The following is a 22,299-nucleotide window of genomic DNA, read 5'->3' as shown; positions in this document are numbered from 1 at the left end:
GCTAGGCTTTTGTCGGATGTCTTTTCATCCATAAGCTCATTATTTTTTGCATTGAAAAAGGCGTTCCCTGTAACGCCGAAACACGTGTCTGCTGTAATTTACAAATTTGTGCTTCTACTTACGTTGTTTGGTCTGACTTTAGATGAATTGTTTAGTGTCACTTTAAAGTCTAAGACAGGTGGTTCATTTAAAGTACCTACTTTGTACTTATATTTTTTTATATTAAGTTTTTTCCCAAAAAGATAAGTATTCTATTTTTTTTTTTGAATTCTTGTTGCATATTTAATTGTATTCCTCAGAATAATGGAAGCCATAATGGCATGCATACTTGGTCTAACAATTCCACAATATACTAAGGTACAAAATAATGAGTTTCTCAGGGACGCCCCTAACTCTAATTTTTGAGAGGGAGAATTTTCGATTTTTCGAATAAAGTGCCGAATTTTAACCAATGTTAAAGTGTGGGCATGGTAACAAGCCTACATCTAATGATAATAACATTATAAATAATTATAAATGCATTTTCAAAACAATGCAGCATTGTAATGCTATCTCCAAATTTGCCGACTCCTCAGACAAAATACTGAATCAGAATTTTTTTGGGAGCTCACAGTGACCTCCCATGAACTTCCATCAATGCACCCTTGGAAGGTTGTACTGCACATCTTCCATGTTTTTTTCCTTCTCTGTATTCATATGCTAATTTTATTGAGCTTTTTTTCCACATAAAAGTAAATAAAGCGGACATGATTTTTCAGTATTTTTACCGAATTTAGTATTTTTTCATACAATGAAGTACTGTATGCAGGAAAGAGTTTGCAGGCTTAATTCAAGATCTATCGATTAATTTCACGTATGAGCCATTCCATTTCAGATCAGGCAGGGTCTGTCACATGACCATCACCGATTTTTTTGAAAAAATTACAGTAGTTACAACTAAGGGACATATCAAATATCCCAAAAGGATTTTGCAAAAAAAAATTTTTTTCTTCAGTTACAGCCTATTAAAATTCTGCACAAAATCCGCCATTTTGGAAAAAACCGGCAAAACACTCCATTTCAAATGGACATTATTTCAAAAGTATTTAACCTATTTGAATAATTCTTTTTTCTAAAAATAAATAAGGACCCCTATATCCTCCAGACATCATTTTTAAAAGTTTAGTTAGGTTTTTTGATAAAGAAAAAAAATCATTTTTGTCGCGAAAAAACTGCATTTTTACCGATTTTATGATTTTTTTTCTCCATGAAAAAAAAGTTTTTTTTACTAAACGGAGATGGCAGTCTAAAACCCTTATATGATAGTTTCATAACATATTTTATTATAATCCTTGGATGCATACAGCCTCGGAAATATAATTTGAAATTTTAAAAATTTTCAAAAATTAGCGATTTTTGAAGTGATTTTACTCAAAAAACCCATTTTTTAAAAATCAAAAAATTGGCTCATTTGAACCCCATATAATGCTTAACAAGTGGGTAGACACCGCATCCCGTATTTTTTCCCATAAAATGTTTTATGATTTTTTGAAAGTGACCTTATCGCCCATGGCATGCATGTAAAATAAAAATTTCTAATAATTTCAGTCACTGAAATTCTGATGAAATTAATACCTAATAGCTACAATAATGGTGCACTTTATCAGCAACAAATAAAATTTTACTGACTTTTAATAATGTAGCAGTATCAAACCGCTTCTGATGACCCAGTCAATTCGTCTTTTTGTACTTCGTTATATGAATATATTTTTCTGCTGATCAGCGCCTAATTGTTATGCGAGCTGAGATCCCATACTTCCATATTTGTTTCATTCAAATTTTTGTATTTTTGACCGAATTCAGGCCACTTAAGCATTAAAATAAGTTCTGAAGACTATAGGGATCCCGACCTTCTTTTGTTAGAAATTGGATCCCTGGCTATAATAGCTACCTTTAGTGATCTGTTTGGTTACCTCAACTTACAACCATGTTCAATTAATTATTTCTCTCATAAAACAGTGGGCTTTTTAAATTCTTAAACTACAAGTGAGTTTTGCGGTATGACTTTAGTATACATATTTTCACGTATAAAAGTAATCATACTAGGTAGGATCCAAAAATTATGTGACAACATTCGCCAATGTCAAACCAAAGCACGAAATTAAAATTAATCGTTTTAAATGCATTGTATTGTTCTTCCCTTTGATGGTTTCCCCTGTCGCGTAATTGAGTTGAAGAGAAAGATAATTGAAAGAGAAAAAATATGATTCGTTGCTGCATATGAAAGTAACGGTGAATGCATAGCTTTGGAGACAAAATAAAGTAATATTTATAAAAAAAATATATAAATATAGATTTTTACTGTTACTGATAAAGTACATCATTATCGTAGCTATTAGTCATTAATATAATCACCAAAGGCTCTTCTTCTACCTAAAGGCTACACACAGAGTCTTACAAAAAGACGAATTGACTACGTCATCAACAGCGGTTTGTTACTGATATAGTATGAAAAGTTAGTAAGATTTTAGTTGTTCCTGATAAAGGGCACCTTTATTGTAGTTAATAGGCATTAATATAACCAGAATTTTAGTTACTGAAATGATTAGACATTTGTATTTTACATGCATGCCATGGGCGATAAGGTCACTTTCAAAAAATCATAAAACATTTTATGGGAAAAAATACGGGATGCGGTGTCTACCCACTTGTTAAGCATTATATGGGGTTCAAGTGAGCCAATTTTTAGATTTTTAAAAAATGGGTTTTTTGAGTAAAATCACTTCAAAAATCGCTAATTTTTGAAAATTTTCAAAATTTCAAATTTTATTTCCGAGGCTGTATGCATCCAAGGATTGTAATAAAATATGTTATGAAACTATCATATAAGGGCTTTAGACTGCCATCTCCGTTTAGTAAAAAAAACGTTTTTTTCATGGAGAAAAAAAATCATAAAATCGGTAAAAATGCAGTTTTTTTGCGACAAAAATGATTTTTTTTCTTTATCAAAAAACCTAACTAAACTTTCAAAAACGATGTCTATAGGATATATGGGTCCTTATTTATTTTTAGAAAAAAGAATTATTCAAATAGGTTAAATACTTTTGAAATAATGTCCATTTGAAATGGAGTGTTTTGCCGTTTTTTTCCAAAATGGCGGATTTTGTGCAGAATTTTAATAGGCTGTAACTGAAGAAAAAAAATTTTTCGTGCAAAATACTTTTGGGATATTTCATATGTCCTTTAGTTGTAACTACTGTATTTTTTTCAAAAAAATCGGTGATGGTCATATGACACTTTTCATACCTGCCTGCCTGATTTGAAATGGAATGACTTGTATTTATTTAAAATAGTTGGCTATGTTGGAACAAAGCCATGTGTGAACTTGCAGGTGTAGTACAATGTACTAACGATGCTGTGTTTGCTCGAAGAGCCCTTCAATTTCAGTATTTTTCACTGTATTTGAGTCACATGTCTGATAAATAAAAAGAAAATAGATGATTAAACGGATGAATCTTATGAGTTAAACATTTTTAAAAATCAAAAATGAAGTTGTGTATTTGTAAGGAGAAGAAAGGCATGAAAGAGAAGCTTCTTGCTTGCAATAAAATTTAATAAACATGCAAATATTGCCTGACAACATGTCTTTATTCTAAAAGTTACTTCTTAAGATTGCTTGCTTCTTAGTCTACAACGAGTTGCATTTTATTTGTATTTCAATGTGCATGCAGTAAAGTAATATTTGAAATTGAAATAACTAGCTCTGTGAAAGATAAATACATGCACAAATCCAACATTGTTTGGCTCAAATTTGCAATGAGCATTTCTTACATGTGTTTTAGAACCAGAAAAGACAAATTGATGCTAAAAATGGAGCTTGCTCTCGCATTACTGTGAAGAAATGTTTCTTTCCAATTACAAAACACTTTCTCCCTATAATGTGAAAGCTTATAAATGCTAGCTATGTATTAATCCTTTCAATATCTCAGATTGAGTAATTTCTAAAAGGACACCTAGTAGGTAGGCTATCGCTATCCCCAACTTATGATGACTTGCTTAACTATCAAGAGATGGTGCCACCAGTCACCCCCACTTACACAATCTGGATATGAGGCTGGAGAGGAAAGAACTTATCTCCACAGTCTTCTACCTATGGTAAAACTGTTTACAACAGGTTTTTCTGGACAACAGCAAGTGTTCTGGACAACTCTCAAACACGTTCCCCATGTCGTGCACTTGGTTCGTCTTTTCGCCTCTGGTAATTCCAGAACTTATGTATGAAATTTTCATTAAAAAGTTGTAGCTTACAATGCTAAATTTATCAATACATAAAGAATAATTTAATAAGCTTGAGTATAAAATTTCTGATGTAGTTCATTTATCAAGCTGTCATTTTGCTTGTTTTGAGCTTTATTTTAAATGCAGCACACCTTTTTAAGCATAAAAATGCCTTAAAAGAGAAATAAAGAGCTTTTTTATGAATTGTATTGAACTTGTATTCTATACTTTTGCTAAATTATCTAAATTTAAAACATTTTTATTACATTAAAGTACATGTTGCAGTTTTTAATCATTGGTTGATCAAAATTGGATACTTCCAGTGCTAGTTTTATGTCTCTAAAACATTGTACTATCATAAAAAAGTGTTTTTGCTTCAAGCCTGCTTATTTATTTTATTATTTATTTATTAATGTTTTTCATATTCAAATAACTATCAACCAATTGCATTTCTATTGATCATCTTCTGACATGAATTTTCATTTTGCAATTGATTTCACGTGTGCAAAACGCATCTTCAAAACATTTTCTTTTTGTTTTTTTAAGTACCCAAAACCTCTATCTAATTCCCTCTTTTCCCCAAAAAAGAACTTGAATGTTATAATCATGTATGTTCAAACAAAAAGATTTTATTCAACATGTAATGATGAGCTTTTTTGTTGATAAATAGTTAATAATTTTAGTGAATCAATCCTTATGAATTGAATCATTATTTCCTTTACTCACGCATCGTCCACTGAGAATAAAAATGAGATCAATATGTTGTTCTGCCTCAAAAACCAGAACATACTCGTATAAATGCATTCATTTTATTTCGCAAAAAAGTTTATACTCATACATTTCTGATTTTTCTTTTACTTGGATTTTCTATACAATAAACCACTCCTTTAGTGGTAGCAAAATTTTTCGAGTTCATTGATCTGTAGGAATAAAAGAAAAACATTACTTTAAATACTCATCTAATTAGTCAACTTTTGAAATGTAATGAAATTTCCACCTTACTTTTGTATGTTTTTGGTAATAATGGACTTGACTGGGTATGGCTTTGGACCTGGAACAGGACGAAACATCTGGTTCTGAGCGTTCAGGTAATGTCGTACTCCACGAGGTACTCCTTCAACCGTAGGCACGGGGTCACCAACCCATTCTGGAAAAGGGCTAAAGCAACCAGCTTTCATGCCACCATCCTTTAAAATGCATTAATGAATTGCTATAAATATAAGTACTAAAAGGACAAAATTAATGTGCCATGGCGATTGTAGAGGTCGAGAGAACAGTCCTGAAGGTATATAATGTAACTCCGGTTGGTACATGACAAAAATGGATACAGAAATTTGTTAAGATAGGGGCTATTGACTTCTTTTGCTTATCCTTTACTATGAATCCTAGTTTACACATGTTGATTATGATTTTTCGGTCTTCAGTTCCAAAACATTTTTGTAGTAAACCTCTGAATCCTACTCTTGGTACCCTTCACCGGTTAAGCTAGAAATGGCAGGTACGAAGGTATCATTGGTTTAAAATAAAAATAAAAAATAAAATAAGATCATCGAAGATCGCCTAAAATTGCATTGAAATATTGCCAGGGCAGAAGAAAGGCCCTGAACCTGATTTTTCTCTCTTGATACAAAAACTGGTCTACGACTGCGTTTTTATGACTTCAATTTTGAAAAAAGTCAGGAGGATGGCCCAAACCGCTACCCTCCCTAACATCACCGAAAATAGCTTGCTGCATTTTTGAAACTTTAGTTACGAAAAATCTTTGAGAAAGAGTTTCCGGATACAAGGCTTTTCCCTAACGTTGTCTAAGATAGACTGCAGTTGTGTTTTTAGAATTTTAATTTCAAAACATTTCCGGGGCTGAGCAGCAACTCTTCCTTTCCTAAAGTTTTTTGAACTGAAATATTAAAAAATATTCTGGTAGGAAGTCCCTCAATAGACGGGCGTGTATTCGCACTTATCTACCAAGCGCGGATCAAGAGGAAGACCTAAAAACAGTGGTGGCCTTAGGTCTTGCGGGGCCCAGGGTGAAAATTTTTTTCAGGGCCCTCAATTAAAAAAAATATGAATGGTTAGATTAATTACACGGGGGTCTATCGCGAAAGCAATGTCCCCCCTCCCCTTTATGCAACGGAACGCCACACCCCCCTCCCCCACGGATAAGCCCCCTTGAAAAGCTAAAGAAAGATCCCTACAAGCTATTCCTTAAAATTTTAAATTCCAATGACTCATTTTCCGCCAAGCTCCCCCCCCCTCTCCCGCATGTTGGGTAACCAACAAAATTTTTTCTTTAAATGATAGTTTAATTTTCATACAGTTTAGTGAGGCGGAAATAAGTACTTTGTTTATGTCACTTAAAGCGACGTTTTCTTAGAAGTACAATTTCCGTTGAAAAGGGCATTCTATGTTTAGAATTTTAATTTAATTCCTCCGTATTATAATTAGCTTATTATTACAATCACATACTAACTGCATGTTTATTTACTTTCTTTCTATAAAGAAGGTTGACAAGCTGTGATTGAAGGTCAATGTTGCAAAGCATAACTTCCATTTGTCTTGTATAGGTCAAGAAATTTAGTACGACAAAGAAAAATTATAAAAGAAATTTGAAATTTTGGCATTTTGAATTCAAATTGTTTTTCACAATCACGAGTTTGTGAGGCGTGTGTGTGTGTTTACACGCGTTTGCATATATGTACGTGCGCGTGTGTATGTGTATGTAGGCATGTGTGTGTGTGCATAAGCGTGTCTGTGTATGTACGCACGCGTGTGTAAGCGTTCATGCGTGTAGGCCTGTGTGTGCAGTGGCGGATCCAGATGAGCCTGTTGGGAGGTGCGAATGAGTAATGCATTATAGGGAGGGGGGGGGGAGTGTTACTAATGAAAATAAAATTTTAAAAAAGTTTAAAAATTGAAACATGATTTTTTCCCCGACAAATATGTATGATCCAAACAGTTTGAAGAATTCCCCTCAGTCATGTTTTGAAATTACAGTTTCGAAAACGTAATTTTAGATATCTTTAGTCATGCTGAAAACCAGGGGGTTCTGGGGCTTTCCCCCGGAAAAAACTTCGAAATTGAAGTTTTAAAAACGCAATTGTATAGGCTACCACCACCTTTGATAACGCAGCAGAACACATGGGTTCATAACTTTTCCCCAAAAATGTTTCGATGTAGAAAAACGCAATTTTAGATTATCTTTGAATGATGTTGATAGATGAGAAAAGAACGTCATGGGGGTTCCTCTCCGGAAATTATGAGAAATTGAAGTCCTGAAAACGCAGTTATAAGTCATCTTTTATGACGTTGGGGGAAGATACATAGTTTGGAACTTTCCATCGGAAATTATTCGAATTAGGAGCCTTGAAAATGCGTTGGTTGGCCGTCTTTGGTAGCGTTAAGGGAAGGGATGGGATCAGGAGCTATCTTTCAATTTTTCGATAAGCTACAAAAAACGCAATGTTAGTGGATTTTCATTGATGTTAGGGGAAGGGCTCAGGCTCGGAGGTTCTCCCCCAGAAGTCCTAAAAACGTAATTGAAGGCCTTATTGAAAGACATTGAGGTATGAGCTTCAAAATTCTCTCAGAAACAGTGGCGCAGCTACGAGAGGAGTTTGGGGTTAAAACCCCTCCCAGAACTGCAAAACATTCATTTCTCTCCCCCACCCGCCCCAAAAAAATCACGGAGGGGAAAACAGTATTTAAACTTTTTTAAGCAAGGTAGGTTTGAACAAAATATTTTACTGCTTATTGATCGGGAAACAGTCACAAATCATCTTCCAATTTCTAAATATCGAGTAATTTTTCTTATGAGCACCCCTACTTTTATAAGAGGACTACAATGGTCTTAATACAGCACAAAAGGGGATCATACTCATTAGCACTTCCGGCGCTGCAAAATCTTTTTTAGAGACACTTTTTTCGTAGAGAGAGTAACCCTACCACACTATATTTTCTGTGTGGCTCCCTTCAAATTCTCATTGAAAGATCGAAACAGTTATTAGCTAGCATGTGACATTTATAAAGACATTCATCTATTAAAAGATATTTTGAATGACCTCAAGAAAAATGAATGTAAAATTACAATAAAGATAATTAAAACTGCATTGTGCATGTTCACGCATCCCCCCTTTTTTTGTTTCATAGTAATTGTAATACAGTCGACGCTCATTATAACGACCACACATTATAAAGACCGTCCCATTATAACGACCAGTGGTAGAAGTCCCAACTTTGTTCCTATAAACTCTATGTTAATTTGCTTTCGTTATAACGACCGTTCTGTATCGTCTAATCCAATACAGCGACCGAATCAACGGACGCTATTTCTTGTGCTCTTTCCAATAAAACAAATTTGTAGCTTAAAATGACATTGATTATTGTTTACAGACATCTGCCTGAAGTTTTCAATGTCAAATCCAACTTTAAGAGGGGGTGAGGTGAAATTGCCATTCACCACAGCTAGCACAGAAAAAATAATGGGAGGAAAAATCGAGAAAATTCCAGATTCCTAAGAAAAGGGAGTTGACAGATGTATTGGTAGTTTGGTGTTTGAATCTAGTATTTTTAAAGATTTGGGGTTCTCGAGGGACTTTTAAATGTTTCTTTGGAAAGCAAGAGAAACACAATTTATCACCTATATCCGAAACAGAAAATAATGTTTTGCAAAAATCACTTCTGCTAAAAAGGCAGACCTCTGTTTCTGGTTTTATCTTCAGAAATTGTTGCGGTAGTAGTAGTAGTAGCAGATCTGAAAGTGTGTAACATTTTCTTCCCTATATTTCCTACTTTAAAACTTGTTTAATATTCTATCATAATATTTTGCACACTACTTTTCTGAAAATTCCTATGATAAAAAACATTTGGGCATTTACTTGGGCATGCATGATGACGGTGTACATTTTTTAAATTTATACCTCTTATAACGACCACTCGTTATAAAGACCTTTTTCTCTGGGTCGGAGATGGTCGTTATATTGAGCGTCGACTGTATCAATATGCGAGTTACGTATTATAGAGCAAATAAAATAAATGAATAAATATTAAGCCACAGAAACTACTTGATTTAATGTATTGTAGAATATTTTCGCATTATTAAATGAAGGAGAAAGAAAGCAAAAAATATTTTTCAATTTGGAAAAACCTTCCCAGAAACTTTTTTTGGATGCGCCACTTCCCGGGAATATGTTAATATTCAATTTCCAAAAACATTGCTTAAATTTTTTTATTGACGTTAGGAAAATGTGAAGTTTTGTTGTTCTCCTGCGGAAGTTTTTTGGAACTGGAGTCTTAAAAACGTATGGGATTCAAAGAAATCTTCCTCTGCAATTTTTTCGAAATTCAAGCTACAAAAATTCAAAATTTTTGACGATCTTCGATGACATTGGCAAGAAGGGATTCAAGGACTCTCCCCTGGAAATTTTTTGGTATTAAAGTCGCAAAATACCGTTGTAGGCGATTTTTTGTAATGTATTCGGAGGAGGGAGCGTAGGGTTTGGGGACCTTCTCCCAGAAATTTTTCGAACTCAAACCTTTTTTTTGGGGGGGGGGGGGCGATCTCCCCAATCCTCCCCGTGGATCCGCCACTGTGTGTGAGTATGATATGGAGTATGGACGCAACCTGGAGACTTTGTTCACTAGAGGAGCAGCATCGGGAGGGGTCGGTCGACGGTGGTGCTGCAGAGGAAAGCGGGGGAAAAATCGAGAGATATCATTCAACAGTCAAATGAAAACAATAAGCAATTCGTGATTGCTCAAAAAGTTCAAAATGGAAGAATTGAATTTTGATTTTCCTCAATCGAAAATAAGAACATTTTCCCGATTTTACTTCGACTTTTTTATTAAATAAGCTTTGAGGAAATAAATACTGACACAAGATAGAATAAAATTCTAGCTGCATGAGAAATGGAGAAATCTAAATTCTAGCTTCGCAAATCTTATGTTCATGTAAATGCACCCCCCGCCCCTCCTTGTATATGTTTGTTATTGTTGAATATTCTTGAATTTCCCCATGCCACTAGGAATTATGTTTATTATAAAAGAAAATGAAGCTGTTTCTTGTAAAACATTCTTTTTTGATAAAATTGGATTTTGTTTTAATAAAAATAACAATAGTCCCGTAAACATCCAAAGTTGAGGTTCTAGTAACCTTTTTCTTACATCTAAATTTCATTTTTTTTTTCTACTTAACGTAAAAAGCAAGTTAGATACCTTTTTGGACGGACCAGGAGGAATATAAGGTCGGAATGTTTTTTCTTCTTTCTCTGCGGGTTCTTTTATTTCTTGTTCTTCAATGCATTTCCAAGGGTTAGTGTCAAAGAAACCTTGTTGGAACAATCCGGCTCTATAAGGCGGGAAAGGTCTAGGTTCTACTTTCTTTGGCGTTGCCTGTAAAGAAAAATAGATGCTACATATTTTTTAAAACTATATTTCATTTGCGCAAGTTCTTGTAGCTGAAAGAGCGGTTGAACAAAAATTATCAGCGATTTAAAAGCGACATCAGAGACATATGAGCTGCCAGAAGCAATTGAATGCACTAATTGATGTTAGCATGCAGCAAAAAAGTTTTGAAGAAAGAAACTACAAATACTTTTAATACAAATTCATTCCATTTTACTCTTCGTTTATCTTTTCATTATTTTTCAATAATAAAATGAAAAAAACCGTTCTCAAAACTTCAAAATTCAACAATAAACTAGAATATTAGCTCCAGTAGTACTGTACTGAAACTATAATATATATATATATATCATAGTTAGAAAACAACAATCAAAATAAAACTACACTGCCGTGCTAAGCGCAAAAGTGCTATCTGCAGCTGAGTTCAAAATGAGAAATTGCCGTTTAAAGTTGTGTGCCTCCATGTATTTGACACAAACGCAACTGTATCGGAATTTTCCTCAGATGATAATGTTTGCCGTGCTGAAGTTTTGACTCAAAGTGATTGTTGCATTAATCTGCATCAAATTGCGGTCGGGCACGACAATGCTCGACCGCATGCGGTCACAACTACGCGCGATTTGTTACACCGTTTTCGAGTGGCAGATCTTGATCCATCCTCCTTACAGTCCTGACCTCGCACCAAGTGATTTCCATCTCTTCGGATCGTTAAAGAAACACTTGGGAGGTCTGCATTTCAGAACTGATACTGAGGTTCAGCAAGCCGTCTTGATGTGGTTGCACAACCTTGCCGCTGATTTCTTCCATGCTGGTTTCGATGGTTTGGTGTACCGATGGAACAAATGCTTCGATAAGCATGGTGACTATGTAGAGAAGTAATATGTATCTGTGCCTTTCTACATGGTATATATGTTTTTTCCTGAATAAACATTTTCTCTGATTGGGCTTGTTACCTTACTTTTTGATACCACCTCCTACTATATGTTTATGTACTGTGCTGTAGCTGGAAAAGAATATTTCAAGAAACGTCCTTTTTGCTTTTGGGTAGATGTCATGGTTGTTGGGTAGATGTTTGTTTTAGGGTCAAAAAAGGTCAGTTTCGACAACTTACACCAGTTTTTATTTAATAAGCAGATGTTTACTTTAAAAAAAAAAAAAAAAACTTTTGAAACCAGTTTAAAGTTAATTGGCGGTAGCAACATTAATTCTTTTTAAATTAATGTCATCTTGTCATTTTTCCAATCGTATTCTGAAATGCTTTACATTAGTTCTGCATTCACTTTATAATACATTTCTGCATTTGCTTTATAATATATCAAGAAATGTTTTCGTCTTGTTTACTTGCTGACTCGCATCGCGTTTCGAAACCTGTGAGGCGCCTTTTAGGGTATGCTGCTCCTACCCAAAGCGAAAAAGCAGCTTAATTGTGCTTATCTACACATTCTACATCTGACCACAAATAAAATATTTTTTAATTAATTTTTCATAAACATAATTTCTTACTTTTAAATAATTTTAGTTATCTTTTCTTCAAAGAATATTACTGATGTAATGAAACATGTCAAATGTACGTGAGTTTGTCGTGCAAAGAGGCCCCCTGCAATTTTTTTTAATGAATGAAGTCATTCAAATGATGAGTTGAATGAACGAATCAAAAGAATGAACGATCCTCTGATGAACGGATAATTAAAAAGAACGACATTGCCCACCTCTAATCGCAATATTCATAGTGAAAAGACCGTAGAGCAGATATTTTACTCGTTCTCGGTGCTTGATTTTTTTTTTTTTTTTTTTTTTGAAGAGAGGATGTGTAGTGTATACTGCTTTGGGAGAGGATGTGTAGTGTATACTGCTTCGGGAGAGTATGTGTAGTGTATATCGCTTTGAGAAAGGATGTGTAGTGTATACTGCTTTGGGAGAGGATGTGTAGTGTATACTGCTGCAATGACATTGTATCCTCGCTTCAGAGCAACAATTAGATATCTAATTCCAGAAATAACACTAAGATACCTTACTGCTGCTTTGAGGCGACAATATGTTTACATTTTGAAAAATTCAACTTGTCTTACCGGAGTATTTTTAAGTGTTTCATATTCATCTTCCATGAAATAAGGTGGAGGTTTACCTATGGTTACATTTGGATACCTGCAAGAAAACTTTCAATAGAAGTTGTGAAATTTTGCAATTATAATTATAAGCATACCACAATATATTCATAAAGATCTTATAACTAAACTATGCCTTTCATGTAACATGCAAATAAAAAGACAAAATATTCAACTAAAATAACGTCTATATGCGTAGTATTAAGTCTGTAGAGACTTTGAAATTTAAGAAAGAGAGATTAATATTCTGAGAACTATATCTTATACATATAAAATCTGAGTATCTATCTATCTATCTATGTCCAAGCTTCTTCTCCCGAACGACAGTGAACTGACCATCGAACCAGGTATCGATGGATTCGTCATCTTCCCGTCTTCATGTTTGGCTATTTAACATAATCCTCCGATAATAATTAGCGGAGATATCAATTAAAAATTATTAATTATGACTCTTAGATTTCAAAATAAAATCCATATTTTTCGAAGGCTTTCCTCCATTCAAATTATTATTCAGTGCTTCAACTCAACTTTCCGGATGAACGCTTTTATTAAAATTTATAGCGTGAAGAAAATCATTGAGATTTGAAAGATCTGTTGCCATTTTTTTCCTCGAGTATGAACAGGTAAAATTCTTGTTTTTGTTTTGAGGCTTTTCCTGTAATCGGGATTTGAAATGTTTACTTTTTGGGTTTTTTTCCGCAATCTGCCGCAAAAATTCACTGACTTTTTTTTTGGTTCAAGCCTGAGTGTTGAACTCGCGTCACTTAACATAACTTTTATTTTCGAAGTGGACCGTGCAAAGCCGGGCGACGCAGCTAGTATATATATATTTTATGATTCCATTCAAAAAAAAACCTTAAGGAACAAATTTGGTGTTCCCAAATTTTAGTGCCCTGAGCCCGTGCCCCATGTGCCCATGCCTTAATCTGGAACTAGGAACAAAACCCAGACAAAGCTTATATGAATTTTAATGAGTTTTTCACAAACTTGTTTTTTACAGTCTCTCGGTTGCACCGAGCGAATATCGTGATTCCTTCTTACTCGTTATAAACGAGTTCGACTGAATAAGCAGAAGTAATTGTCATCGCGGTTTCAATTTGTTATTGCATCTTAGCGACCTCTAACACTTGGTGTACGTTATAAAAGTTGAGAATTTTGCAAATTTGCTAAATATTTACAAAAGTATTCTTTAATATGTCACTATGCGCTTGCATATCAACACATCATTCTACTTTCATTTCTTACATCCGGTTTTTTTTTAAAGCCTAGGTACGTGGAAAATAAGAAGCCGTTCCCAATGATTCTATTTCTTCCTCAAAACCGCGCAGTCCTTTACTTTAGAGCTAGGTTACTGTCCACCCCTCTTCTCTGGAAACTGTTGCAATAATTCTTAACTAAGCATACTTGCATAATAAAGTTTTCCTTCATTTTAACAATAAGTTTTACAATTTAGATTGACTTGAAAATAGTGCCAAAAGTTTTACAACTGCGTGTTACCGCTTTTCCTCTGAAAGGACCAAAGGTTGGTTAAAAAGGATGCATGCATATATTTTGTAAATGAATCTTCAAGTTCTTTAAAAAAAGAAAAGAAAAAAAAAACAGTGGCACAATAGACCACTGACCAAGGCCTACTGTGACCATCTCAATATTTTTGACCGAGGGATCTGGGGTGCAAGGCAGATGTTCCGGTTAGTTGGTCAGCTGAACGCATAACCCCCAGGGTTTAGTTCCCAAGCACGCTTTGTACCCTTTTGATCGACCCACCGAAGGAATGAACGGTTGAGTCAATCGTGCCCAAACCGGAAATGGAACCCGGGGCTCTGCGGTGCGGGAGCGTGAAGCTGAGCCACTGGGCCTCCACTGAGCAACTGAGCTTCTAGAAAATAGCTGAATATAATAAAGAAATTCTATTGATTACTTACCCGTATCCTGTACCCTTCTGTGCTGGGTTGACAAGAACGTTTTTAGGAGGGGGTTCAGTTTTCTCTCGTTCTCGAGTTTGGCTGTTGAAGTATTCGATTGGTCCGCCTATCGTTCCATACAAAGATCCTTTACCAGACCTGTAGCAAGAAAAAGCAAGGGCTTAAATTTCAGTGTTTTCAGAGCTCTGAAATTGCGCGATTACGGCAACGCTTTCCCAGAAATGTCTTAAATTTTACATTTGGTGGATTAGAAAGGATTTTGCAGTTTAGTTGATTACTGTAGGATTTAATAGGCCCTAAACAACTGGCTCCTGAACATCCCTGAAGTTTAAAACAAATCCATGCTTTCTCACTATACCAAGCAACCAAGCTGTATTGACACACTTCAAAAAAGGGCATTTACCAAAATAAAATTTGATACGTACATATCCAATGAACTATTGTAAATTTCATCAGAATTCATTCGAAAAGTCGATTGTTTCCCGGACATTTCACCGTTGTGTTAATGTGTCCATAATTTTTTTCTGTATGTTGGGTTTAGTGTAAGTCGAACCTTTGCAGAAGACTTCTCGCAAGCGGACTATATCTCTGCAATTCAATCACTTCTGTCACTTATTAGTATAGTCGGTAGAGCCTACGGCTTCCTCGCCGAGGGCACGGGCTAGAACTCAGTAATTGTACAGACGTTAGGTCGGTATGGAGTGGTTCAGATCCCCCTTGACAGTTGTAGGGTCCTCCGTTTAGCCTTGGTGACCTGATTGGTAAGTCATTTGTTTGTTTCATAACTACAGAGATTCTACGGCTGTCGACTAAAGAAGTTCTGTACACGCTACTGGTGATTGGCGCATGTTAAACCTGTCGTGGTCTTCGAAGTTTTCATTCAGAATCCTCTGATGGTGTAAGATCAGAAATTGCTCAGCTTCTGGTCTGACTAAGTCACGTTACTCTCCAGTCTCTAATTATTATGTTTGAGAAATTACAGAAAAACTAAGAGTATAGTTTCATAAAATTGGAAAATTTTAATGCAGTTTTATCTTCAAAAAATTTTTTGAAGAAAAAATGGAACTACAGCTATAAAAAAACCACCAGTAGGGGAGAGAAATTGAGAATATTGATAACAGAAGAAGTATGTTACCATAGAAGTTGTTTACTCACGGTTTTTTGGCTGGTGATGATTGCTTGAAATGTCCCGGTGGAAGGTTCTTTGCTGCTTGTTCTATTCTATTTTTTCTTCTCAATCGAATCGGGTCAGCAAGTGCTTCCCCTTCAAATGCTCTTTGAAACTCTTCGGCAAAGTAACCATCTTGATTACCGCTTTTGCTGCGGGTAGCATTTGTCATCATTTGTGCTCCTTTTTTAGACGACTCGTTGAAAACTGAAAAAAAAAAAAAAAAAAGCGAAATTGAAAAAAATAAATTATTTTTTTAAAAATACATTTTGTGTGTGTGTGTGTGTGTGTGTGTGTGAGTGGAAATTCTTGTGTACAGTTAGTAAACTAATTTCTGAGAGTTGCAGCCTGTTCTCAACTAATTACGATAAAGGATGATTAAAAAGAAAAAAAAAACTTTTTTGATTCATCAGTTTGTTATTGTTCCCCTTAAGCTATGAGAGTTTAGTTTTTAACCCTCGACGCAAAAATAAAGGTTGATAAGTTTGTCATGTCTGTGCATTTGTGTATCTGTCTTTGGCACCGTAGTTCCTAAACAGATGAACCGATTTTGATAATATTCTTTATTTGTTTGAAGGCGACTTGAACGAGAGATTTCTTAGCTAAGTCCTATCTGTAGAGCTTTAATTTTAGAAGATATTACTTAAAAACCGCGAAAATTAGCATTTCTTTCAATTTTCTAGGAAAAACATACTCGTTCATTGAAAATAATATTAATACCAATCGGAAGAACAAATTTTCTGCGTCTGCTGAAATTTCTTTGGAACTTCTAAGTTATATTGCACAGGCACTATTTTTTTTTTTTTTTGAAAATTCAAAACACAATTCTAAACCTTTATTCACTCGATTGGCAATGATTTTATTGTTAGCTAAGAAGGAGAAAAATTTCATCGACGTAAAATTTAATATGTTGTCTGATAATTTAGTGCTTAGGTTTACTACCATCAGATCCAATAGTGACCAGCTCCCACTGCTATCTTGTGCCGTAGTCACATCCTGTGGGTAACGCACTGAGAAAAAATATTTGAGGGAATAGGTTGAGTTAAGATTACGTGGTCGCAAAATTTTAATGTCACTTATATTTAATGACGTTTTTTTTTACTTGGCGGAGTATTTTAATTGAACGTTTAGTGGTTTTCGATGGCCTAATTTGTTTATTTGGCACATTTTTTTACATTTTAATGGATTTTTTGGAATGACCGTGGCACCAAAACTTTTGAAAACTTTCCTCGACTACGCTTACCTAACTATGACAGCTTTCAAGATATTGTAATTAGTTCCGGATCAAATAAATCGAATTTAGTGCTTAGGATTAAAAACCAGGGTATTAGTTTTATTTCAGTTGTTCATAACGTATCGATATCTTTCGGTTTAGTTTTGAATAAAATTACTTTTTTTAGTTTGCATTTTGATAACAGATTGCAAAAACATGTTGTGTTTAACCTTCGGTGCCAAATTGGGCAAAAACTTTAGAAAATACACTAAGTCTGCCGCGTTATGATATTTTTACGATGCACTAAATCAAGTTCATCGACAAATGGTGAGCTGAAAATAATCAGTGAAATCCCGTAACAACGAATACCAACACAACGATGTACGTTTCAGCGAAATACATTTTCAGTCACGAATGAACTACCCCAACATTACTTGTATTCCTTTATAATGAAATTCCAGTTACAACGAACAAAAAATTTACGGGGCTCTTTGTAGGTTGTTGTAAAGGATTTCACTGCATAATCTCTTTCAACCTTACCAACTCTGGGAGCAATATATTCCGTGTGATAACTCATTTCTTTAAACAGACCAATCCGTTCAAAATCGGGACCTTTCCGCTCTTCTTCTACCGCCATTCTGTATTATTTGAAAATAAGGAAAGAAAAGTCCACTATTATCAAGAAAATTTTAAGAAATGTACAATTTAAGAAAGATAGTCTTCTATTGAAATAATAACAAAATATAATGTTGCTATGGACGAAACAGAAAAACCTTCATGAAAATAAGATAATACTATCGCGATTAAGCTTGGCCTTCGAATGGAAAATACCTTTGTCAACTATAGCATTAATATCATGGAGAATAATACAGGGTTGATTCAAAAAGAAAAAGTGCGATTTTGTAAGGTTACCCATTTATGAATATTGGAACTACAGCTCTCTGGAGGATCTTGAATGAAACAGCGAGCAGTAAAGTTTCGATTGGTTCAATAAATTTACTTAATCAACCAGTTTGTTGGCACTCTCAGCTTCAATGAGATGACACATGTCTCCAGCTCGATCATTCACTATTCCAGACTGATGAGTTCTAAGAAGAAGAACGAAACTGCAGTATTTGGATGTGATAACCGGGCTGACTGGTATATTGCATGTAGTCACTCTGTTTTCTAACAATTTATTTTGCGGTCTGCGTTATCACCTGTAATGACCAGAAATTAACGCCTAGGATTTTAGTAGATAAATTAATTAAAGCAAATATTATAATTTTACTCTTTTATTCATACTACACTATTCCTATCACTATACAAGAAGCAGACCAACTTCTCATGTATAAGAGAACTGCAAACATAGCGCCGTGCATCTAGTCAAATTCCGATTCCGAGTCACAACTGACTACAATTGTATTTATGTCGAGGACTGCATACTAAGTGCATACAAGGACTGCATGCTAACCTTGCCTCCATTATTTTTTTATACCGATAGATGGCAGCACCATCACCGGATCGAACAGTTAATGAGAATTTAGAACAAGTCCAAGAGCTAATAGCTACCTGGTGCTAGCACCCCCAGAGGTATCGTTTCACTTGGAGGACATTGAGACCACGAGCATATTTAACGTCGCCCAGTTCCCTTTAATGACGACGGTGGGTCTTCGACCATCGAGGTTCGAACTTAGGTTCGAACTCACTTCAGAACCTCCGGCCCCGAATCCGACACTCTACTGATCGGGCTACCACAGCCCTATCTAGTCAAATACACAGGAAAGATTTACATCTCGAAGAGAAGGAAATAAACACCTATAGCACCGGTGGGAGTTTAGCTCATGACCTCTTTTATTGCACCCAGGCAGCTATCAGAGCAAACACTTTCTGCCGCTCGACCACGCAGGCTCCATTTTTAAAATTTCCTTTCATTATGTTTGAAAATTTATTTACCAATCCATTATGATGTGCGTGCTTAAAACATAAAAAGGGCAGGCACTTCGAATGAATCATTTTGTAATTTAAAGAACCTGAAGTGAAGCAAAATGCGTGTTTACATCGTCGTCTGGAAAGATTGAGGGTGTAAAGGGTGCCTCGGTTGCGCAGTTGGCAGCGCGTCAGTCTCATAATCCAGTATCTGAGAGAGCAATCTGTGTAAAGGGAATTGAAGATAACTATAGGCACTTTAGTACACAGGCCGTGTAATGTTTTCCCTGGTGAATTTTTTTTTGTGAACTCTCCTCTCATTTGAATCGTGTTAGAGAAATTTGAACCTAGTGCTAAACCCAGTTCGATCCTTGCTGGTCGAAGACCCACCGTCGTCATTAAAGGGGACTGGGCGACGTTAAATATGCTCGTGGTCTCAATGTCCTCCAAGTGAAACGATACCTCTGGGGGTGCTAGTACCAGGTAGCTATTAGCTCTTGGACTAGTTCTAAATTCTCACTAACTGCTCGATCCGGTGATGGTGCTGCCATCTATCGGTATATAAAAACAATGGAGGCAAGGCACTTAGTATGCAGTCCTCGACATAAATGCAGTTGAAGTCAGTTGTGACTCTTGAATAGTGCTAAACCCCATGATCGGAAAATTGAAGTGAATTGGGGTAAGTACACTCCTTCTATAGATCGTAGTTTGTTACGCGTAGTTAATTTTTAAACCTTATAATTTTATTCGTTCTTACGAAAAACTGCGCAAAATTTTTTTTTTTTCTTTTGGCGAAGTTTTGTCATTTTTATTATTCCAGGCTGTTTTCAATAGTCTGAATGCCCATTTGTTTTCTATATATGTGGACGTAGTTTTAGTAATCACTCAAATGGGGTGATTTCGTCGTTTTCACTTATCAATTAAACGATTAATTTTCTACAATCATCAATTTAGTAATGTACAATTTGTTTTTGCTTTAGTACATACATAATATACCGATATTTTTCATTTTGGTCTTAACTAAATAGTTTGATTTATGCGATTTTTAACCTTTATACCAAATCTCGAAAAAGTAAGAGTAATTTTCCAGTAAACTGATAAAGGGTCATCCAGAAATAGTGTCATGCTTTAAGAAAAAGGGGTTCCCTTAAAGCAAGGGGAGTTCATGAAATTGTTTCAGTGGGAGGAGAGTAACAAGAAGTGTGATATCACAATTTTTTTTATAACAATGTGCATGTAAAAACAGCATGACACCTGGCTCAGAGAGGGAAAGGGGGAGGGAAGTGGAATATGACACATAGAAAAATGGGTCAAGTTTGGAGAAAAAAAAGTCGCATCATTTATTAACAGCATCTAATTCTATTCTATAGATATTTTGTCCATTTTTTCGAAAGTAGTTTGAAATTTACTATTCTACGCTAAATTTCTACGCATTTTGTTTGCATGTATATTTTTGGGGAAAACAGTACACAAATAAGTTAAATAAATACTTTTTTCTCATGTCTTTTCATCCATAAGCTCATTTATTTTGTATCAAAAAAGGCGTTCCTTGTAACGCCGAAACACATGTCTGTGCAGTAATCTGCAATTTGTGCTATTTGAAATTGTTATTTCTTTTCTTAGTACGCAAATGCTGTATTTTATGTCAAAAGGTGTAAACTATGTTATTATCCAATCGTGCAATGTCAAAATTTCATGTCGTAACCACTTTACACCTTAACCGAATTTTTGCAGGGGAGAGGGCAAATTATGTGTACTGAATGCGATTTTTATCAGAAAGCAACAAAAATCTTTCCCACTTATTTATAAAAGCACTAACTTTTCAAAAACAGGGGAAAATTGACTTCCTAATCATCCTAAATGACGGATCTGACACTTCATAATTCTTTGCTGCGTATAGATCTTATTTAAAAGTTTACATATTATTGCATTTCATTTTTATATCTAACTAGTGGTACCCGCACGGCTTTGCTCGTAGTAGAAAATTAAAAGGTCTTTTGGTTCGCCTGTATATTTACAAATGATGTATGGTGAATTTCTCGCCAATTGGCTTGCCCATGTTACGGTTGCACGTTATGATAACTTTGTAATTTACCCGTCCATCTTATGATAATTTTGCTCGGGAAAATGTTCTTAAAATTGGAATAGGGGCCGTGGTAGCCTGATCGGTAGGGCATTGGACTCGGGGCCGGAGGGGCTCGGGTTCGATCCCCGCTGGTCGAAGACCCACCGTCGTCATTAAAGGGGACTGGGCGACGTTAAATATGCTCGTGGTCTCAATGTCCTCCAAGTGAAACGATACCTCTGGGGGTGCTAGTTCCAGGTAGCTATTAGCTCTTGGACTAGTTCTAAATTCTCATTAACTGTTCGATCCGGTGATGGTGCTGCCATCTATCGGTATATAAAATAATGGAGGCAAGGCACTAGTATGCAGACCTCGACATAAAATACAGTTGAAGTCAGTTGTGACTCTTGAATAGAATAGAATAGAATAGAAAATTGGAATAAAAAAAGAACAAAATCGAATTTTCGAAAAATCGCTTCGAGGTGCACATCCCCATGCTACAACTAATTCTGTGCTAAATTTCATGAAAATCGGCCGAACGGTCTAGGCGATGTGTGCGTCACAGAGATCCTGACAGACAGAGAGAGAGAGAGAGAGACAGGGCCGGATTAGCCATAGAGCAGAAGTAGCAAATGCTACGGGCCCCGCGCCATGAGAAAAAATTCTAGAAAAAAAAAAACTACTTTCCGTACTTTAACCCGTTTAAATTTCTCTCTATCTTTCTCTTTTTATTTAGATTTAGCTTTTCTAAATGCTCATTTAAATTAAAAATCTCTTTTTCCGATAGATTGCTTTCAGAAATTTCTCCCATTTCTTAGTGGAAGGAGAAAAAGCTCCCTTGGGTCAGAAAAGTTTTAAAATTGGCCTAAAAATTACAATTTTAGGCAAAGTTTGGAGAACAGAGAATTGGGGTTTCGCTGGATTTTTCTTTTCTTTTTTCAAAATGAAGTCAGTTTTAAGCGTATCTTAGGAAATTTAAGAGAGTTAAGGTCCTAAAACTTTCAGCTATTCAAGCCTAAAAAAAAGAAAGTTTTGGTTGTTTCATAACATTAGAGAAAAGGGGAAGGGGTTCTTTCCTGAAATTGTGCTCAAAACTGAAGTCAATTCCAGGCTATCATTGGGAGGAAAGGGTTTGAGGGAACGACCCATGGTATAGCTGAAAACAAAATTTCAAGCTATGTGGGAAGATTAGAGAAAGGGATGAGGGGCTGAACTCCCCCAGAAATAATTCTGACTTCAAGTTTCAAACCGTGGTTTTAGAT

The 22,299-nt window shown here is 35.4% G+C and overlaps 1 protein-coding gene across 1 annotated transcript; it reads right to left on the bottom strand.

Annotated features, from left to right (window-relative positions):
• Positions 1–5,255: 5,255 nt before the first annotated feature.
• LOC129230443 (UPF0602 protein C4orf47 homolog) lies at positions 5,256–17,701 on the bottom strand. The gene is made up of 6 exons (XM_054864842.1): positions 17,605–17,701; positions 15,839–16,058; positions 14,684–14,821; positions 12,726–12,801; positions 10,468–10,644; positions 5,256–5,444 (listed from the first exon to the last, which is right to left on the bottom strand). Exons 1-6 carry the CDS (start codon positions 17,699–17,701, stop codon positions 5,256–5,258), a joined length of 897 nt encoding a protein of 298 aa, XP_054720817.1.
• Between the last annotated feature and the right edge of the window lie 4,598 nt (positions 17,702–22,299).

This window comes from Uloborus diversus, chromosome 9 (genome assembly GCF_026930045.1).
Source record: "Uloborus diversus isolate 005 chromosome 9, Udiv.v.3.1, whole genome shotgun sequence".
NCBI lineage: Eukaryota > Metazoa > Arthropoda > Arachnida > Araneae > Uloboridae > Uloborus > Uloborus diversus.
This window is presented reverse-complemented; position numbering and strand designations above follow the sequence as displayed.

Excerpts from the sequence above, each read along its gene's own strand:
- LOC129230443 (XM_054864842.1), bottom strand. The coding sequence starts at position 17,701 with ATGGCGGTAGAAGAAGAGCGGAAAGGTCCCGATTTTGAACGGATTGGT. Across the intron at positions 16,059-17,604 it reads ATATATTGCTCCCAGAGTTG|TTTTCAACGAGTCGTCTAAA; the intron begins GTAAGGTTGAAA and ends TTTTTTTTTCAG. Across the intron at positions 5,445-10,467 it reads CTCCTGGTCCGTCCAAAAAG|GATGGTGGCATGAAAGCTGG; the intron begins GTATCTAACTTG and ends TGCATTTTAAAG.